Here is a 22,626-nt window from a genome sequence, read left to right on the forward strand (position 1 = left end):
GCAGATGCTAAAATCAAAAAGCAACTAAAGGTTTAATCTGACATTTTTTTGATCTGTGGGAGGAAACTGGAGTAAGTGGGGAGCACCCACGCATGCGTAGGGAGAACATGCAATCTCCACGCAGCAGAAAGGCAGCAGGGGTTTAAAAACCTACAATCTTCTTCCTGTGAGGCAACAGTGCTACTGCACGACCATCAGACAAACACTTAGCCACGCTGCAATATAACTTTTGACTCACTGAGACGGTATTATTCTAATCTCATCACATTATTGCATCTCAGCTGCTACTTATCCTTCACCTCTATCATAAAAGCCTGGTTTAAACGCCCACACAGCTTTGTTCTGACTGTGTTAATTAGACCACATTTCACTTTTAGACCTTCAGAAGCTTGATCCTAATGCCAGCTGCTAAACAACAGGTACTCATCGCAATATTTGGGTGAAAGGCATTAAAATCATCTAAACCCTGACATTACTGAACCTTTACAAAAAAATAAATAAAACATCTTCCTTTTTGATTTAGCCTTTTGTTTTTGACTCCGTAAGCCCTTCAGTTAAACAGATTCCCAGTCTATATTTTACCTGATCCTGTCAGACATTTGGGTTTAGGATATTCACGACTAAAATGCAGTAAAACAAAGAAACTAAATGCGTTTTACATGGATGTAATTTTGGGGGGGGACAGGGGGGACATGTCCCCCCCACTTTTTCCAAAGTCAAGCTTTGACCCCTGCACTTTTTACCATCCATAAACAATATTACGCTATATTAAATTGACACTGGTTGAGCTCTAGCACCAAGTGGAAAACAACTGTTTGTGCTGAAACCTGTTTCCCATTAGAGCATACTGTAAAGATACAACCCCCCCCCCCCCCCCCCCGTGTCCCCCCCACTTCTAAAGTGAAAATTACGTCCATGGCGTTTTAAAATCTGCATCAACAACAAAAACAGGAAAAAAAAGAAGAAAGTCGGATAAACTCAGAGGTTTTCTGCAGCATATCGATATGGAGATGTAACAAACCCCACTTCAGCAGTGTCTTTAACAATGTGATTATTAGACCTCATTAAGGCAACAGTTCCTCTTCAGTGCAATTAGCGCAGCAGAGGGGATGGAAGAGGAAGAGGGAGGGTGAGGAAGAGAAGCAGGACACATCACTGATTTGTTCAGATTTGAGTAATTACATTATGATAAAGATGGCTCACTATAATAAATGACATTACCTTAAGTTAAGAACTTTAAAATGATACACCATGATAGTATAATTAGAGGAGGGACTCTAATGAGTTAATTACAATTAATTAGTTAGAAAAATAAAAACCGCATCCCCCAATTGGTGTCTGGAAAAGTTTAACATCACAACATATTCCCTAAATCTAAATAAATATCACCAAGCTGCACCTCTAAGAAGACTGCAGAGCCTGGGATGTAAGAGCATAAACATTTTTTAGGTACAAACAACTAAAACTACAATTAAATGAATTGTGAAAAATGTCCCAGCTCCAAATCCCTAACAACCTCCCGGACCCTAAATCACCAGCACTCTACTAGCCAGCAGTCACCATCCAATGCTTCCTGATCACGTGGCACGCCCACTCTATTTAGGGAAGTGTGTTGTGTTTATGAAGTTCTATAGTAAAGGAGGCAAAGTATTACATGCTGTTACTCTGTCAGACCAGGGGTGCCGCTAAAGAGGCTGGTAAAGGAAAAGGGGAAGGAGAAGAAGAGAGAGTGGGTTAACAAGATGGTGTACCGCTGTAAAGCTTAAATAAAGTGTTGAATCGAGACGTCGCCTCCGCTGCCTGATTACAAACGCAACAAATTGGTTCACTTCCGCTCATCACTCAGTCATCGTTCCCGTTTGAACCTTGCTACGAGTTACCAGACCAGTCAACCTTCTTACCAGTCTGCTGACTTCCAGTAAGTCCATTTTTCTACCTGTTGTGGAACCGAGGCACACCCTGATCTCCCGGTCAGCACGTGACTCGATTCCTATAGTAAACTGCGTGTCTGCTCTACCCAGCACTAGTCACTCTGCATTTGGATTTTCCCACACATGCCACAACCGAACTCCAGTCCCGTCACCTGGTCCTGATTCCGACCTTGACAAAAAATTGCTCTTCATGATGAAAAGAAAGGAAGAAAAAAAAACTTTTTTTTACTGTTGTGTTTTCTAGTTAGTAGCAATCAGGCAGGCAGCAACTTTATCCATATGAACTTTACTACAGCAGGAGGGACAAGCATACATGAAGTATTCATCTTGTAACTCTCAGCAGAACTTCCCCTGAACTCGACACTACACCTTTATTAGCAGTGATCTGCTGTCACCTAGTGTTCATTTCAGTACCATTTTACAATGTTCCATGTCCATTTACACTTAATCAGTAACACATATACTAATATTTACACGTCCCAACAAATACCACAATGGTTACTTTTATAAGTAAATGAGACCAAAGTAATTAAATAGACCTTGTGGTTACATAAATATATTTATTAAAGTGTAAGTATGTTATATGTGCCTCACTAAAATGATTATTTGTTTATAAAATTGCTTGGGCGCAAATTGTCTCGAATGATTAAAATGTGATTAATAAAGATTAATTAATTACAAAGCCTCCAATTAATTAGATTCATTTTTTATTGAGTCCCACGCCTAAATATAATATACTCATGTCCTGCATTTCAATGTCATTTTCCAACGTCATCTTTATTCTCTGTTTTCTCTCCATCTATTTATGATATAATTTCACTTTTCAGTTGTTGTTTTTTTGGCTAGTTTTTACAAATAATTTCTTACCTTGGTGAAGGCAGCCCTTTGAATGACTACAGTTTCCAGAAACAGATTATTTCAGATTAACAGTTGATCTAACAGACTCAAGAGTGCTAGCCACAGAGAAAATGGTAAATAGTCTGTATTTCTATAGCGCCTCCTTAGGATTCTACCCCCCCCCCCCCCCCCCCCCCCCAAGGTGCTTCACAACACAATCAGTCATTCACACGTTCACACACACATTCACACACTGGTGGGGATGAGCTATGATGTAGCCACAGCTGCCCTGGTGGGCACTGACAGAGGCGGCCGAACACTGGCGCCACCGGTCCCCCTGGCCAAGTAGATTAATTTAGTTTTTGAAAAAGAAAATTAAAGAAAAAAAAGCTAACTTCAGAACTCTTAATGTGATATTTCACCAATTTCTGCTGTAAATAACTATATAATTAGATGTAAATTATTATGTATGATAGTATAAAGGTGGATGATATTTAACAAAATGTTGCAGCATTTTTGAAAATCACCATAAGACTGTTTTGTACCTGTCAGCTCATCAGTTTGGTCTGAATTATTCTGTTTCCTAAATGTAAGGCTGTTCAAAGAGCTAGCAGATGTGATTTTAGTTGAGAAAAAGCATAAGTCAATATTAATTATACCTTTGTATTTAACCTGTTGTATCATGTCACTGTGCAATAGTAGCACTCAGCTGTTTAAAGCTTGTATCTAATGAGCTCATATGACATTAAATGATAAGTACCAAACCATTAGTTTTACTTCAATATTTTTCATCCAAGAATTAGAAATATGACATGAATTTTTAAAAAGTTGGTGCTTTCATTTAAAATTTAACTCCATATAATGAAAGCATTTCCATTAAACCACTTCACGGCTTTGAAGCATCCAGGTGGAGTATCAGCATTAGTACCTTCATCTGAAAACATATTCACTCCAATACATGTCTACTGCCCCCTGGTGGAGGATCTACGGGTGGTAAGGGCTAATTTTAATTCTTTATTTGTCTTTATTGATATCTAATTTCATAATAAAATAAAACTGAGTATTTTACAGTTGTCATGCTAACTTTAGCTAATAAATTAAACCAAATTTAAAAAGCAAAAGTGTTATTATTAGTATTTTTTCATATACAAACTATATAATATGTCCCTATGGTTCATAAAAAGTATAATTTTAATAAAGCATAAGAAAAATAAATACTAGATAGAAATATCATGCTTCAACAGAACTTTTCACGATTCTTCTATGTCGTTGTTGTCTTCAAATCCTATAAAAGCACCAAAATCAACGATGTGTTACTTTGCGTTGAACTGGCTTCATTCTCCTCCATTTGATTCCCCCTCTTCTCACCCCCTCTTTCGCTCTCCCTCCTCCCTCCATCACACAGTGTCTGTCGGGTTAAACACAGTAATTAAACGTCTGTTTTTCTGAGGTGATGAGAGTCCATTGTGATGCTCTGACAGCAGGTGTAATTTTCTCCTTCTCCTCAATCATCTCTGACAGATGGAGCTGTGGGCGGAACAGCCTCCAATCACCGCCGCCGTTTTCAGGCCGTTCACAGCAGAAACGCAGGCTCTAAAAGAAGCTCAGCATCATTCCAAAACGCACAAGCAATCACACTCTTACGCACGCCCAACAACTATTTGAAAACTGACTAACCGCCATGAAATTGAGCAGCTGGAGGGTGAAAACTCCTCCACCTTCTAAACCCGCAGTTTAGGAAGAGAGAACAAATTAGAATGGAGGGATCAAAAGAAGAAGAAGAAGAAAAAAACCTGGAGGTCTACAAGCAATCTGTGTGTGTTGGTGGAAGTGAGTCAGGTGAGACAGACTCGAGGCAGGTTTGTTGTTTGCTCGGCAAAAAGGCGCTTTGAAGGGGCTCGGCTAAACGTGCTGACACAGAGAACGAGGGAAGGGATGGATGAACGGAACAGGCAGGAGAGCAGCAGGAAGAGGAAGAAAGACTGTTTTCAGCTTCCTCGGGGTGCGCTGCAAAGCCACAAGTAAGGATATGAAATGAAAGAGAGCTTTTTTCACCGCTGCAGGAGAACAACCGCGTTTAAATATTCCTCTTCTTTTTCTGAGTCTGCTTCCCCGCCAACCGTGACACTCAGAGCTGCTTTTAATGATCAACTTAAGCGTTATTTCCTGATCAGCAACTTCTAAGGCAAACAGTTTAGATTTTTATGAAGAAGACACAGAAACCGAGAAGAAAAGTTCCCTTTTTGTTTCCTTCTACGGGGAGGATAAAACGTGTCCTCATCATCATGGTGAAATCATGAAATATTCCTTCAGGTGATGATTTTGAATAATATCATTTCCACTTGGAGAAAGCTGCAGACTGGGATCCCAACAACTTTTAATGGAAAGCAGCCAAAGCCTCTGGGAAAGACACTAAATGTCAATAGTCAGCTCAGCGTCTGAATCTGAATATTCATTATGTCATCATATTGTATTCCTCTCCGACCTAGTTTCAGCTGGTGTCAGCGCTCTACATCTGTTTGCTTCTCCCCCAATCTGTGCTCACTCTGTTTTTTAACACATCAAGTCCCATCAAAGCTGTTCCTACATTCATATCTGGCCTGTTTACCTTGACTACGGAGGTTTCACGGGAAATGATGTACGTTTTTTTTTTACTAGTTAAGCAACTGGAAATCTGCATGTGACCTTTATTTTGAAAGTTTCCGGATGTTTAAAATTGCTTTTGTGTTTGACTTTCTGTCTGGCCTGATCTGCACTGCGGAGTTGGACGCCTTCGTTAAAAATAGACTCAAAATGTAAGCAATGTTTCATTATCCTTCTGGGATGCGTCCAAAACGTGATGTTTTGTGGTGGAAAAGAACCCGTCTACTATATCGGCAGCTAATTGCGGCAAAGCACGTTTTGCGGCCGTTTTGCGACATCTAGTTGAAAGGAGTTGTTTCATGACTCTCTTACTCACCACTATTTTGGCATCTCGGATGGTGTTTTCTGGCACGGTGACCCAATATTCCAGCTGCTCCCACTGTGGTGGCTGGTTGTGGACATTGGTGATGATGACAGTTAGTTCGACAGAACTGCTGCGGCTTCCTCCATCTGAAGCCACGATCTGCTGGTTAATCCTCGAAGTCTGTGAGGAATCACAGAATAAAAACCGTTTGGAAGCTGGAGCACTTTGGATACACACTAATATGTGCCTGAAGGATTCGTTTTTCCAGACTACAGGGTGGTTATTGCTGCTGTTGTTTCTGACCTGTGAGATGGGGTGGTTGACATAAATCCAACCAGTACTGGGGTTGATTTGTAGGTAAGACTGTTTCTGATATGACAGCGAGTAGGATATGGCCGAGTTGCTCCCCTGGTCGTCATCATGGGCTGCTGCTCGCAGGAAACTAGTTCCTACTGGTGTGTCTTCTCTCAGGAAGTCTTAAAAGAAGCAGGTTTACAATAAATAACCAGATATTACCCAGGATGCACCTGCTCTACACAAAGCCCCATTCTGACTCAACCACAAACCCTGGATTTTAATACATTTGACAGAAGACAGCGTAACATCATATTATAGGATGGTAAGCAGAGATTAGAATAATGGGAACAGAACATTGTGATGTGTCAGCACAGTGTCACCTCATTTAGTCATTTCTGGGTCTCACACTGCAAAGTCAACACGCGTTTTTAAATTTATGAATATAACCTCCAATCCTGCTGACGGTGGCGCATGTCGGTGCTGATCAGACAACAAAAGCAACGGCAGCAAAGGAGGTCAGCTGCTCGCTGCATTTCTCTCCGTAATACTGCATTTCAAGCATTATGTCAATAGTACTGTCTGTCTTTTTCACCATTTGTGGGTCTCGGTGGATGAATTTCAAAAGAAAAATCATGTCAGATTCAGCTGGTTTCATGTGGTTCACTGACACAACAAGGAATGGCAAAGTCTTGAAGCCAAGCCTTAAATTCTACATTAAAGGTGCAATTTGTAAAAAATACGCCATTCTGTGATCAAAAGTGGTTACTGCAGCCCGTTTGCTTCAGGCAAAAATATTACTTTATCAATGACGTTTCGTGAGTTACGTATCAGCACCAGAAGTTTTTAAATGACAAGCAAAGACAAGTCATACACAATAAGTTGATAAGTAGCTAAACACAGTCATATCTTGTGCTAGCTCTCTTGGGTGTTTTACGGTAGGGAGCACTTACTACACTTATTGCAGTAGTTTGTCTCTGGCATTAGAGGAAGTGTGGTGTTTGCTGTGTTGCTGTTAGCTTGCTGTTTTAGTTCTGAACGACTCAATAAAGGAAGTACAACGCCACAATTGACTCATTATTCACTTCGCATACATTTCACTGTAATATCAAGTTGTTGGTAATTGAAAAAATAGCTAGAGATATTTTTGCTTCAATTTCACCGTTAGCATTCTTAGCTCAACGTTAGCCTTTACTAATATTAAAGCAAAACAAAAACATGCTGTGGCTTCTTAGGGGTAAAAGATATTACTTCTGTGTTGCTCCTGTTTACTGGCTTTGGCTCTTTAAACTACTCTGGAGCTTTTTGTCTGTCGGTGTCGAATTTCAAACGAGTTAGCTCGCTGCAGATTTGGCAACACCACAAACTCACTGTGTAAACGGTGACCAAGTCTTGCTTTTGTTTTCTTTTTTTGTTTTTTTGCATATTATAGTTGTGCATATTTATTTGCTCTTTTACTACACACTTGTATCCTTAATTTACATACATAAACATTTTACCCCCAAACATTAGTGCAAATATGACATTTGCAACAGGCTGGTGATCTGTAACTGCCTTTTCGCTGCAAATATTTGCTGTAAAATACCAACATTTCCCAAGCGTTTTAAGTCTACACTAGATTTAAATTGCTGTCGTGTTCACAGACATCAGAAAGTTGCTTTCTGTTGCCAAAGGACACAGTTAACTCCACGGTAAACAGACTGCTATGCAGGAGAGGGAAACTCTGAACATGTTAAGGCTAATAAAAAGAAAACAGAAAACACCCACAAGATGCTCATCAAGCTGTCTCTAAGGCCTTTAACTTTTGCACAGAGTTCCATGAGAATCTAGACTATTAGATTAATAAGAAGCTGACTTAAAAAGAAGTTGTTTCTAGCAGCTGCAACCCCCCAAACAGCAGTAGTAAATTAATGCATGTCCCAGAAACATTTAAATCCACCTCTTAAATAGTTAATGAACCTCTCTCTCCGTTTCTGTAATTGGACGTGGAGAACCTCTGACAAGACGCTTATCAAAACGCATATTTGCACACTCAGTAAACAACACTAACCAACGGGGGCTGGCTGCAAACATTTCATCAGTCTTAAAAGCTTTCCAGGATTACAAAGATGCAGATTAGCAAATGACAGCGAGAACAAACATTCGAGTTTCTCTACACCTGCTCCGTCTAAGCTCCTAGCACATGAAGGCAGCCGGCGGGAGCACTCACATTGGTATCGGCTGTTTTCAAACTTGGGGTCGTTGTCGTTTTCATCTAAGATCAGCACTGTGATCTGGCAGATTCCGATGAGCGGCTCCTCAGCCTGATCGGTAGCTGTCACGGAAAGTGTGAACTCCCTTTGGCGCTCCCGGTCAAAACTCACCGCTGTTGTGATCACACCTGATAAAACACAATTTCATCTTGCAGTTGGTTCCATCTTCTGTGCAATATTCATCTATACTGCTTCCAAGTAGCTCACCGGTGTCAGTGTCGATCTCGAACCCGGATGAGACTCCGTCCCTGTGCATGATGCCGTATTTAACCTCTCCGTTAACCCCCATGTCAGCATCGTGGGCCTGAACCTGCAGGACAAACGCCCCTGGTAGCTGGTTTTCCAGCACTGCTGCATTGTAGTTCTGACACTGTAGGACACAAACATCCCATTCAAGGAGATACACTTATAATAAATACAAATGTTTATTAGAGTAAGGTTTAAATCTGCTACCTCCTTAAATATCGGCTTGTTGTTGTTGATGTCATTGATCCCAACGATGACCTGTGCAGAGCTGCTGAGTGGATACGGACCTCCAGAAGCATTGTCATCAGTGGCAGTGATGTTGAGGACGTACTGGGGACCCCGGAGTCTCGGAGGGGGACTACGTCGCAGCTTAATGATGCCTGTGCACAGAAACCTTTTGTTACATTAAACGTTTCAGATCTGCTAAATGTTTACAATTCATCCATTCTCTTCTGCTTATCCGGAGTCGGGTCGTGGGGCAATAGTCTAAATCGAGAGGCCCAGACTTCCCTCTCCCCACCCACTTGGGCCAGCTCTTCCGGGGGAATCCCAAGACGTTCCCTGGCCAGGTGAGAGACATAGTCCCTCCACTGTGTCCTGGGTCTACCTTTAGGTCTCCTCCCAGTTGGATGTGCCCAGAAAACCTCACCAGGTAGGCGTCCTGGAGGCATCCTAATCAGATGCCCGACCCATCTCAACTGGCTCCTCTCGGCGTGGAGGAGCAGCAGATCTACTCTGGCCCCTCCTGGATGACTGAGCTTCTCAACCTACATCTGAGAGCCCAGCCACTGAGAAAACTCATTTCATAACTGTGATCTTGTTCTTTTGGTCAAAGAAAGAAGGTTTTTAATGTCAGATTGAATAAATTCAAAATGCAACTTTAAGTTCAAACTTAACCTCTCAAAATAACAAAAATTCTTGTCCAGCACAATATTAATTTTGGAATATGTTATCAAATATCCATTTTTCAGATTCACTACTGCAAAAATCCACATGCTTGACATATTCAGAAGCATGAAAAGTGATTTCTTAGACATGCTGCTCTTCAGAGAATGTAACTCCGCTGAAGAATTCAATACAAATTGTAGCAAAAAAAAATTTAAAAAAGTGCACAGAAGAAAACGCCTGAAAGACACAGCTTGTTTGTCTTTTTTGTTTACAAAAAGTAAGCAAGAAAAGTTTTAAGGAAATCCTCAGAACATCTCAGTTGACTTTTTTAGCTTCAGGTGTTTTCTGTGGGTTGTTTCTCCGTGTGAACGCTCACAGAGGAATTCATGTTGATGAGTATAAATAACAGCTGACACGTGGAGCCGAACAACACTGTAGATAAGAAGCAGTTCTTTGATGTTTTCTGCTCTGTAGGTCAACAACAACAACAAAAAAACTGTCGGCTCAAGCCTGCAAAAAGAGAGAAAAAAGAAACGACTGCATCGTTCTAACCGAGTCTAAAACAAAATTTCCCTTTTCTGCACTAATAATCACATCTGCATTAACACAATAGAGATGCAGTGCAAACAAACATGTAAACAAATAAGCAGCTTTGGCAGCGACATGTCATCAAATGTTCACGGTTATGCATGGATGCATGTGAACAATGAAGCAGTGCATGATGGGTAAAGAGACTACATTAAAGCTCTGGCCATCAACACTGCAGAGGAAAGTAGATGAAGGAGATCATGTGTAGTCTAGAGAGGAACAGAAGGCTGGGCAGCATAAGCACAGGCTTCAGTTAAGTTAGCTTAAAAAACAGATTTCTGCTTATTGTAGTGATGCCCCCCCCCCCCCCCGAAAAAAACCCTAGAAAATATATAAAAAATCCAAATTGGTCCTCAAAAAAGAAGGCATGTAAGTACTAAAATAATAAACCACATCAGAGATGCTGAGCTGCAGTGTGTGTGTGTGTGTGTGTGTGTGTGTGTGTGAAAGCTGTTGTGATTATGTGTGTATTCATGTTTTTGTATCTTATGCATGCATTGTGCGAGTGTGTCATCCAGGGGGATACTGGCCTCATTATTGCCACCATACTTTATCCCCAAATACACGTTGCTATGGAAACAGACACTTTGGTCTGTGTTAGTGTGTAAATGTAAGTGATTTCAATGCTGTGGTTTTGCCTGTGTGTGTGTTGAAGTCCTCTGCTAACTAACTAGCAAACAGCTTGTTAAAAGTCTGTGGGAAATGAATATTTATGTATTTGTTTGTTTGTTTATTTATGTGAATAGCTCCACAATAAACCCAACTGTTCAACAACCCGACTCTCTTTAATTGTGGAGACCGGTTTATCTTTCTTTGTCTCAATAAAACATTGATTTGCACAATTGTTGAAATGTTAATTTAAATTTAGTCTGAAAGAAATATTTTTTTCATTTTGTGTCGGTTTAAAAAACTTTTAGATAGTTTTGTGGAGAGGCAGGATGTTCTGGTTTTTGTTATAATACTGATGAAACAAAAATATTTATAAATGGAGAATCTTTTGTGTTTCTTGCATTGCATCATGGGATTATATGGCAAGAACAACATATTCTGACTAGAATATGATGGTTTTGCACGTTTGGAGGAGGATTTGGCGGATTCAGAATCAGATGGATCACTCTTGCTGTGTGGTTGATTGTTCGGCCCGTGGGAACTTGATAAAGTGTTTTTTTTTAAATTTACTCAATAAAGGACCGTGAAGTAAGAAAAAGGTGATTGTAAACAACCCGGAGCCTTTGAAGAAAGCCTGGATTCCTGCAGCAACAGACAGTTTGTGAGGCTCATTTTGTTCATGGTAAGTCCTTGTGACTAAGTATTTATCAGAGAAGATGTTTTTAAAACATTCATCTTTGTACATTATTAAATCCACAGTCATGTTGTTTTCCCATTCTGATCCAAGTGTCTCAATCTATGATCATTATAATAATAAATTAATAAGAACAGTGATTAATGAAGAATTACTCAGTTTTGCAGTCGCTGTGAGGATTTATCTGTTTTCTTTGGAAATCACCCACAGGTGATTTGAATCATGCTGTGGTTCTGCTCGTCGGAGGCGGACTCCTACTTTAGCAGGACCACGGATGTGTTTTGCAGAAGAAGGCGGCCCGACTTCTCTTGAAACAAAAAAATCGTTGGCAGTTGTTAAAGCCTTTAACTTTTCATGAGTGATGGGCCAGGATTTTCTGTCTCCCCAGCAGAGGTGTGAAAAAAAACAGGTGAAGCAGACCAAAGTTTTTTGTCATCCAGAGCTCAGACGGGCTTTCAATAACTTAATTTTTGTCTCCTATGCATATTTTAAGCTTCTCTCTTGTCTTTAGACGTTAAAAGTGTTAAAATGTTGGGGATTTCGCCCGCACAATTTCTTCAACGTCTTTGTGTTTTTGCCACACAGCCACTTGTGTCCACCAATGTGGACCAATCACAGCACTCTTTCAGCTTTGTGGGTCAGTCAAGGCGCTCTATTGGATTGGTGGGCAGGATGACGCGACAGAGTTGAACAAGATGGCGACGGCTCTTTTGAAATGGCAAGTTTGGACTATTTGGGCTTCATTAGAATCAGGAGCACATCGATGTATTTAAGTCCTTTGTTTATAAAAAGGGTGGATTTTTGCCTTCTTCAACAGCGGACTTCCTCGTTTACTGACATCCATCGAGTAAGTCACGTTTGTTGTCCAACAGCATGCGGAGATCGTTTGAAAGACAAAAGTAGGACCCGCCCAACGGCCAAGAGCCGTCAATGGAGCGTTGCCAGACTAAATAATATATTTAATCATTTAGTCTGGCTTGCCAGGTTAGCTCACAGTTGCATCTCACCTTTCTGGTTGTCCAGCTGGAAGTTGCTGTCCTCATTGCCGCCGGTGATGGCGTAAGACACGCCATCTCCATCGGGGTCATTGGCGTGAACTATAGCAACCAGTGTGTCCGGACCAGCGTCCTCACTGAGGAAGGTCTTGTAGCTGAAAAAGGGAAAAACAAAACATTAGCATGGTTCGTATTGACACTTGATGATTGGTGAAGAATTTAGAAAAGAAGACAATCAGAGAAAAAGAGTCAAAACTCAAAAAATTTAAACGCTGCATTATTTTAAGAGAAATGGAACAAAATATGAGGAACAATACAAACAATCTTTAAAAAAATAAAAGTAAGGAAGAAGTGCATTATTGAAAATATACAAAAATATAGTGTAATAAAAAGACAGACGTGAGAAAAGAGGTGAAGAGGAAATAAAACAGAGAAAAACAGCAGGTCTGAAAATAGAGTCTGATTTTAAACACCTTAATTAGCAGCTTGACTCTGTGGGACAGACAGAAGGAGTGAAGCAGAGAAACGTTCAGTGCTGATGTTCATTAGCAAAATGTAAAAACTGAAAATCAGATTCTCACACGCTCTGGGAGAAAACCGGAGCCTCGTCGTTGCTATTGGCAACACGGACGCGGACGGAGGCGGTCCCGGTGCGAGGAGGTGCTCCCGAATCCACGGCAACGACAACAAACTCGTAGATGTGATTGGGTCGCTCGTAGTTGAGGCGACGGGCGGGGCTGACCACACCCTCTGATGTGATGTCAAAGTCTCCACTTGGAATGAAGTAAGAGAGCTCCGAGTTCACGCCTGAGTCACAGTCGCGAGCCAGAACTGAGGATGACAATGAGAGGAAGTGAGAGAGGAGAAGTGAAAAGTCACGTGACGGAGGGAGGAGAGAGAGAGAGGTGAGAAGAGGGTAAGAGAGGAAGATTTAGTGAAAACGAGCACATACACACACATACAAACACACACACACACACACATTCACGCACACATGCACACAGGGGCAGACCTTTAATCAACAGGAGGATGGGGGGGGGGGGGGTCAACATTTGCTTAATTGTTTGATAACTAATGTGTGTCTTTAGACAAAATGAATTCATCCAACCGTCATTTGGTCCAAAGCTGTCAAAGACAGATTGATCATTAAGACTTGGATAGTTTAGACTAAAACGTGGTGGTGCATCAGGTCTACACAGATCAGATCCCTGTGAGGAGCAGTGAAACTACGCTGGTGCGAGTCAGCTCGTGTTGTTGGCTGTCTGCCTAATAAGAGCAAAGCCTCACTGAAGTTTGTCTGTTTGATCTTTACCAGTCACCAGCAGCTATAACAGATGGCTGTGAAACACACACACACACACACACACACACACACACACACACACACACACACACACACACACACACACACACACACACACAAAATAATCCATTGATATAACAATCTGATGTTGTGGTCACTTAGAGGTTAGCATCTCTCTCTCTCTCTCTCTCTCTCTCTCTCTCTCTCTCTCTCTCTCTCTCTCTCTCTCTCTCTCTCTCTCTCTCTCTCTCTCTCTCTCTCTCTCTCTCTCTCTCTCTCTCTCTCTCTCTCTCTCTCTCTCTCTCTCTCTCTCTCTCTCTCTCTCTCTCTCTCTCTCTCTCTCTCTCTCTCTCTCTCTCTCACCTTGGAGCAGTGAGGTTCCAGGTGCGACACTCTCCGGAATGTTATCCCTGGTGTAGATGGAGTGAAGGAACTCCGGAGTGCAGTCGTTCTTATCCATTATATGAACAACGACCTGCAGAAAGCATTTCCTTACTTTTCACTTCAGATCAGTTTTTGTCCACTTCTCACTCCACAAGCAACACCAGATAAGGTATTTATACAATGTGTTTGAATATATTTGCTTTTGTCTTTCATCTTAAAAGAGTATTACACTATTTTAATTGTACATAGTGTTTGAAAGGATTATGTTCCAGCAGAATGCATAAAAAAGGTATTAAATAGTTTTAAAATTGCAAAAAAAAAGCAAAATACACCAAAAATTAAATAAATAAATAATAATAATAATTAAATGAAACAGCCTAGAATTCTGAATTTCATGATGTTTTTACATCCCACCAATGCGCATTCCGAGGAGGAACCAGAGCTGGGAGGCCTGGGGATGGACTGTCCGATCTCGGGGGCAGAAGTTGCTGAGGTAGTCAAACAACTACACCGCGGCGGAGCCCCGGGGGCGGATGAGGTTCGTCCTGGGTATCTCAAGGCTATGGATGTTGTAGGGCTGTCATGGTTGACACGTCTCTAAAACATTGCGTGGTCATCGGGGGCAGTTCCTAGGGAGTGGCAGACCGGGGTGGTGGTCCCCATCTTTAAGAAGGGTGACCTGAGGGTGTGTTCCAACTATAGGGGGATCACACTCCTCAGCCTCCCTGGAAAGGTCTACGCCAAGGTACTGGAGAGGAGGGTCCGATCGATAGTTGAATCTCAGATAGAGGAGGAGCAATGTGGTTTTCGTCCTGGCCGTGGAACTGTGGACCAGCTCTATACCCTTGCAAGGGTGATGGAGGGGGCATGGGAGTTTGCCCAACCAATCCACATGTGCTTTGTGGATTTGGAGAAGGCTTATGACCGTGTCCCCAGGGGCACCCTGTGGGGGACGCTCCAGGAGTATGGGGTGGGTGGCTTTCTGTTAAGGGCCATTCAGTCCCTTTACCAGAGGAGCGTGAGTTTGGTCCGCATAGCCGGTAGTAAGTCGGACCTGTTCCCAGTGAGGGTTGGACTCTGCCAGGGCTGCCCTTTGTCACCGGTTCTGTTCATTACCTTTATGGACAGAATTTCTAGACGCAGCCGTGGTGTGGAGTGTGTCGAGTTTGGTGGCAGGAGAATCTCGTCTCTGCTTTTTGCGGATGATGTGGTCCTCCTAGCTTCATCCAGCTCTGACCTTCAGCTCTTGCTGGGTAGGTTCGCGGCCGAATGTGAAGCGGCTGGGATGAGGATCAGCACCTCCAAATCTGAGACCATGGTTCTCGACCGGAAAAGGGTGGCTTGCCACCTCCGGGTCGGGGAGAGGTCCTACCTCAAGTGGAGGAGTTTAAGTATCTTGGGGTCTTGTTCACGAGTGAGGGTAGGAGGGATCGGGAGATCGACAGGCGGATTGGTTCGGCGTCTGCAGTGATGCGGACGCTGAGCCGATCTGTCGTGGGGAAGAGGGAGCTGAGCCAGAAAGCCAGGCTCTCGATTTACCGGTCGATCTACGTCCCAATCCTCACCTATGGTCATGAGCTTTGGGTAATGACCGAAAGAACGAGATCGCGGATACAAGCGGCCGAAATGAATTTCCTCCGTAGGGTGGCCGGGCTCAGCCTTAGAGATAGGGTGAGGAGCTCGGACATTCAGGAGGGACTCGGAGTAGAACCGCTGCTCCTCCGGATCGAAAGGAGACAGTTGAGGTGGTTTGGGCATCTGGTCAGGATGCCTCCTGGACGCCTCCCCGGGGAGGTGTTTCGGGTATGTCCTGCCGGCAGAAGGCCCCCGGGTCGACCCAGGACACGTTGGAGAGGTTACATCTCCAATCTGGTCCGGGAACGCCTTGGGGTCCTGCCGGAGGAGCTGGTGGACAAGGCCGGGGAGAGGACGGCCTGGAGCTCCCTAGTTGGGATGCTGCCCCCGCGACCCGGACCCGGACAAGCGGAGGAAGACGAGACGAGACGAGATGATGTTTTTACTTCATGTTCATCTGAGGCATCAAACAGAACACCATTGCTTGCAAATTTAAATAAAGTAGGGTTTAGTATGATGATGATTTTATAACTTCCTGGTCCGACGTATGATTCAGGAAAAACATAATCTATTTTATGTCACGAAGAAGCAGCCAGAGCAGATGTAATGGTTGCCCTAATTCTTAAAACAATGTCCCTGATGTCTCCCAGTGGAGCGGGAGAATCCATCCTCTTCCTCTCTGTCTCTCCTTTAAACCCCTTTAAACCTCTTTAAACATTGAGCCTCTGTGTCTTTGTCTCGCTCCTGTTTCTCTCCAGGTTTATCCCCACCCCAAGCAGCTGGAGCCCATAGAAAAAGCACTTGAGGCTGCTGGCCTGACCACCTGAGCACAGATTTCCTCTGCAGGCCTGAACTTTCCACACAACACCTGTTCACTTAGCAGCAGAGGGGGAAGCAGAGCTTGGCTGCCTCTGCAAATCTGCTTGGTATATATAGAAGATTTAAATATAAACTGTGGGTAAATTGGTTATTATTTTCACTGCCGCTCTTGCAGGTATTTGTATATTTTCTGAAAGCAGAGATTTAAAAATAGGAAACAAAAACGCTTTAATTTATTTTTCTTTGCCTCAAATTTAAAAAATAAACCACAAACTATGTTGTGTGCTGCAGAAAGCAAGAACCTATCAATACCAGTGGTATATAATGAGCTATTTTTGTAGCTGCATATTATTATTTCTGTGATTTTATTTTTCATGAAAAAGGCAAATTTTCACTTTTCTTAAAGACTAAGGCCATTTATGAATACCCAAACACCATAGTACATGCTTGTGCACTTGAGAAAGTACTTGCCAAGAACACAAGTCTGTTCTTGGCAAGTACTCCAGAATGTCTGTTTTACCGAATATGGGAGGATGAGGACGGCATTTGGAACAGTACCGTTCTCTGTTGCGTCATGGTTATAAAAATAGACCTGACCAAAAACATAAAAGTCTAATTTGTCCCTTAAATAACTAAATAACAAATAATGCATAGTATTTGTACATTTGGTCCACTTTTGATAAAAATTGTTAAAATAACAGCATTTTCTGCTGTTAAATGAAGACTTTTTCATCAAAACAGAGCTGTTTTAGGCCACACTGCTTTTATTTTGATAGTGGGTTAGCCAATTAGCATTTTGAAGATTAGCAAAAAGTCTGAAAAAAAAACAAGGGTTTGCACGCAATGCATTATGGGATACTTTGCTGCCCAAAGTCTGTAGAAGGATGCGTTGACAGAGTCGACTCGTTTGAAACAGCTTTGGCGTCAACTTTGGACCATTTATTTATACTTGGCCTTTTCTTTGAGTCAAGAACATATAGAGGTACTTAAGTCTTTTACATAGAAAAAGGATGTATTGCATCTTCTTCGACAGTGTTTGGAAAACTGCCCAGTTGACTGACATCTGTAGCGGTGAGTACATCCCATTGTTCACTGTCTTGTAGCCAGTCGCCAGACTAAATATTCACATATATAGGATGGCTTGCCAAGCTGGCAATACTGACAAACAATTTTTAAACAGATGTTGCTGTAATTGTAAAACGAGCATCAGTTGCTCTTATTAAGTACCTTTTGCTGCATGAAAACATTACAGTTATGGAGTCTTTCAGAGGCAGCGCCTTACATAGTTGTGCAGCATTTGATTGCAAACAAGAGAAGATGGGATCATGTTTTGTAAAACTGTCAAAAAGATGCTCATGTCAGGGAGGCATGTTTGAAAATGCTTGATGAAGCTGAAGGCAACAGAAACAATAAAAGCATCATCAAATGATCTCTAATAACTCAAATATATACATATATACACACACCCACACCCACACACCCACACACCCACACACACACACACACACACACACACACTCACACACACACACACACACACACACACACACACACACACACACACGCAATTTTATAATGAATTAGCCAGTCAGGCATAAATAGCAGCACTGGCCTTTGGGAAGATGCGGGGAGTAGAGCAGCTCTCTGCTCCATCCAAACCATCTGGATGAAGGTGATCATGAATTTCTCAAATGTTTATGTGGATTCTCCTCACATTAATGTGTGTTAATGTGAAAATGCATCTTTATGTTGTATAAAGTATGCAGAGCTTTGAACGGCGGTTTATTTTAGGATTAAACACTTAATGGTTACAAATCGGTGTGTGTTCACATGAATTTTTAAATACAGCTTTGAAACATTTTACTGACTTTTCATCACATCGGTGCAATAGGAGGCTCAGCAGTATGTTTTACATCTGTACAGTGAACTTGCAGAATAAACATTAAAAAGGTTGCATCACAGCATCTGATTCAGTGGCGGCCTTTCCTCTCATTTGAAATTAATGAGTTTTTATCTGAGAGCAGCGGGTTTAACATTCGAAGGTCAGAACCTTTAGATGTTTTAAAATATGCAAGTGTTGAAAATGATTTTTTCTGTTCATCAGTTAAAGAGGAGCTGCGAGATCATTCAGAAACAGACCTTTTTATAGTTCATGCATCAGTTCTGTGACATGAACTCATTAAATGCTTAAAATGCTTACAAGTCCCAACTAATTTAAAGCTAAAAAGGCATGATAAAAATGAAAATAAACAAACAAAAACACAACATAGATTTAAAACGAGATTTATTTATTTGCTGACATGGTGCTTTCACAAGTATGGACTCGGTTGTTATTATCTTGGGCTGTGGTTGGCACTAAATGCACCATGAATTAATTATTACTGTGTGCTTTTCAGCAAAAAAGGTTACTGTTATATAACCTTATGTTGTTTGGTGCACTGATATCATTGTTTTGTTGTATTTTTGTGTGTCCCCGCTTTATTCATTCTTTCTGCAGGACTAGAAGCAGATTCTTGTACTTCCTTTTTAGTTTATTTTTGTGAAAACTTTCCATCTCCGTATCCATTGGGATTAAAAACAACAAAACAACAAACAAGAAACAAAACAAGATTATTCCAAAATATCATCTTTTTACATCAAAGACGGTTATTTGAAATCCATTTTTGTAGATCACTTCCTGAACAACCTGTATTACATGTAGATAAGGGTATGTCCTACAGGAGGGGCTTGTGTTGGGGTAGGCAATCCTGGTGCTTAACTGCCACAATCCAACATGTTTTGGTTGTTTCCCTGCTCCAACACGCATAATTCAATGTCAGAATCACCTGTTCATGAGGTTTTCAAGCACTGTAGAAGCATGTTAATCACCTACTGATTGAAATTAGGTGTTTTGGAACAGGGAAACAACTAAAACATGCTGGATAGTGGCATTCAAGGACCAGGATTGCTTACCCCTAGGTTAGAATTGTGTGTCAAGAAACTGAGTATTTTGCCTATAATTTGATTGTTTTGCACATTTGGAAGTGGATTTAGCAAAGCAGATGGACCGCTCTTGCTGTTTGGTTAACTGTATGGCCCGTGGGCAGCTCAGTAATGTCAGAGAAGGAGAAACAGTCAGCTGCTACCACTCAAATTTAGGACAAACTACCAGAATCCCAAAAAGAAAAACACCATTTGAAGTCATGGACAACAAAAGAAATTTAGACCTACAAAACTGTGACTGGTGTTTAGCATTATTTTGTTTCATCCAGCATCGCAGGTTTCGGGTTCTAGCAGAAGCTTCTCAGGGAAGATACCCAATTGGAGAGGTGAGTGTTACGTGACCATGTTTGCATTCAAAACTAAGCTTGTTTCCAGATTTGTTATAACAGCTTTAATAGTTCAGCCAAAATATTGTAATACAAATCTTATGGTGATGTAAAAGTTACTAAATGTAGTTTTGTTTCATTGTGAAATGTATGGTATTGAAATTGTTTTAGGATGGCAGCAATCCACTATGGATGTGGTCCCAGTTAGATTAGTCAGTTTTAGCTTGTCAATAAGATCTGACTTTAGTCTTGACTGTGCTGAAATGAGTAGTCAGCTCAAACAGCCTAATTCTTCAGAGAGGTTGTTCAGGAAGCTATCGACAAAGATTTAGCTTTCACACGAAAACACACATCAAAAATATTTTGAGGGTTCTCTGAATAGCTTTCAAGTTAAAATGTCCACATTTTTTTTCTTTTATGTGTGTGCATGTGTGTTGTTGTTGCTCCGCTGAAATAACAAGTCTTGACAAAGTTCACAGGGAGCAGGATAACAGTTGTGACTGTGATCACAGGTCAGTGACTCTGCGACCTTGTTCACGCCTGACTTTATCAGATCACAAGTGGACAGCCTCGACTACAGGTGTGAATGCACCCGGGTTGTACTGAGGTCATGCTGACATCAGGTTTCTCAGCAAAGCTGCGTATGACCATATCGTTTAGCAGGGTGAACACAAAAGGCTTTATTTACACTGAGCTGCCTCAGAGTCAAGCTGGGTGGTCATTACTGCTGTATAAGATAGTTGAAAAGATAGGTTGAAAGAAAAAGTGATTTAAAGTCACATCAAACTAATTCTGGCCTTGAATGTCCAAATCATATAAATGCACCAGCTTGCATATTTAAAATATATTTTCAAACATGAAAAAACTTTTCTTGCCTAATTAGTGTAATAAAGCTATAATTCAGTGATGCCCAGTATTTATTATTGCGAACATTAAAGGTACAATATGTAAGAATGAAGTAAGAATGTCATCCTGTGGTTACTTGGTTATAGTTATTTATAGTGATTTTCCCCAGATTTAATGATCCTATGGTTGTCCTGGAAGAAGGATTCGAAGCTCGCTAAACTCACAGCCATTTTCTCCTGTGTCTGGCTTGATGATGTCAGTATGGTGAGACACACTTGTAGTCTGTTGTCAATGTCAATGTCAAGTTTATTTATACAGCACATTTCCAACAATCAGAGACTGCACAAAGTGCTGTACAAGCAGTAAAAAATAAAATGATAAAACACTAAGAATAATCCAGTAGACCCTAGATAAAATAAATTAACGATGAAATCAGTTAAAAGCAAGGGTAAAAAGGTAGGTTTTTAAAAGAGACTTAAAAGTAGAAAGGCTGTTAGCAGACCTAATCTGTAGGGGAAGGCTGTTCCAGAGCTTGGGAGCGGCCACAGAAAAAGCTCCATCACCTCTGGACTTCAGCCTAGACTGGGGAATCTTTTCTCACAAAACCTGAAATAACTTTTGCTGCTGTTCAAAAATTTGGGTTTCTTGGCATCAAAATGTGTCTTCAAAATTCATCATATGTGAAATCCATGGCACGTATTAAACGAGATGTGAAAATAGCTTTTTTGGCCCATTGACTTTGCATTAATTTTGTTCTTATTTCTGGGGACCCATGGTCCGGAAGTAGATGGGCATGACTAGGCTCTTTATAAGTGACACGGCGTGTTTCCACTACAAGAACTTCAGATTTACAGGAACCTCCCGACATGTGTGTCTCCACCTGACCAGGCCGTCCGAACGGCTGTTTTTCAGGCCGTTTTCAGGAACCTTCTGCGTACCTGCTCTGGAGAAGGTACTCTGAATGGCCCAATGGAGTAGCTGAGCGAAACCTCCGGTTAACTCACTCTGATTGGTTGTAACTCAGTAGGAAATGACATCAGCAGACGTCCAAAACAAATGGCAGGAGTAAAATTAGAAGAGTAGCTCGTGATGCAGAATTAAAGCAAAAGAAAATGAGCAGCGATCACATTTAAAATCGAACTCCTGACACCGGAAAACTTGGTGAAATTCCCCCACAGCTGTTGGAAGAAATGGGGAAATTCCCCCACAGATGTAATTAACAGGACTTATTTCACAAAACTCGGAGCTGCTCTTGTCCTCTGAATGGATTAAATTATGATTTACTTCTATAAAATAAATGCTTTTAATATTATTAATGTTACTTTGGGCACTTTTTGGGGCTGATCAGTGACATCACTCACTAAACAGTCGTGACATGGTGACGTCTGTGCAAAGTTCTGAAAGGGCTGAGTTTGAATGGAGACACAACAGCTGAGAGGACTGGGACATCCTATCTCCTGGTCAAGTTCCCCATCCCAGGAACTACCCTGGAGTTCTGGTAATGGAAAAACGCCTATTATCATATCTGGTGTTAGCCCTCTTGGGTGTTTTATGGTAGGGAGCACTTACTACACCTGATGTGGTGATATATCTCCAACATTAGTGGTTGTTTGCTGTCTTGCTGTTAGCTTGCTGTTATAGTTTTGAATGACTCAGTAAAGGAAGTAAAATGCCTGTCATGTTCTGTGTCCCCAGCTTCAGTTTGTGTCTTGTGTTAATTGGTCCCACCTGCCTCTCGTTCTCTAATCATCCGTTCGCGCTTGTGTTTAATCCCTGTCAGTGCTGTGTGTGTTGTCGGATCGTCTGTGTTATCTGTTTATTTTTCATCCCTTCCTTGGTTCTGCTGTGTCTCAATTGAAGACTTTCAAACTCCTATGGCTGACTCGGTGCTCTTACTCTGTCATGGTCCGTGGTGAGCTGCCTGCCAGTAATTTTGTTTTCCTCTGAGGCCTAGTCCACATGTAACCGGGTTTAAAAAAAAAAACCAAATATCTGCCCCTCCAAAAACTTGCATTCACACCACCTCGTTTAAAGAATAAAACTGTCCACACGTACCCGGATAAATACGTTGTTAAGGACATGCCAGACCTGTAGGCGGCAGTACTTCCCC

The 22,626-nt window shown here is 41.6% G+C and overlaps 1 protein-coding gene across 1 annotated transcript in view; it reads right to left on the reverse strand.

The window, feature by feature from the left end:
- LOC107379285 (neural-cadherin) overlaps window positions 1-22,626 on the reverse strand; it is a 161,279-nt gene that overhangs the window by 58,982 nt on the left and 79,671 nt on the right. The window contains exons 5-12 of the mRNA XM_054740960.2: window positions 13,948-14,059; window positions 12,863-13,112; window positions 12,294-12,436; window positions 8,715-8,887; window positions 8,469-8,631; window positions 8,219-8,389; window positions 6,019-6,191; window positions 5,728-5,895 (exon numbers count right to left, since the gene is read on the reverse strand). Of these exons, the coding sequence (XP_054596935.2) occupies window positions 5,728-5,895; window positions 6,019-6,191; window positions 8,219-8,389; window positions 8,469-8,631; window positions 8,715-8,887; window positions 12,294-12,436; window positions 12,863-13,112; window positions 13,948-14,059 (1,353 nt within the window). The remainder of the gene's footprint in view (window positions 1-5,727; window positions 5,896-6,018; window positions 6,192-8,218; window positions 8,390-8,468; window positions 8,632-8,714; window positions 8,888-12,293; window positions 12,437-12,862; window positions 13,113-13,947; window positions 14,060-22,626) is intronic.

The sequence above is a fragment of the Nothobranchius furzeri genome, chromosome 5, assembly GCF_043380555.1.
Source record: "Nothobranchius furzeri strain GRZ-AD chromosome 5, NfurGRZ-RIMD1, whole genome shotgun sequence".
Taxonomy (NCBI): domain Eukaryota; kingdom Metazoa; phylum Chordata; class Actinopteri; order Cyprinodontiformes; family Nothobranchiidae; genus Nothobranchius; species Nothobranchius furzeri.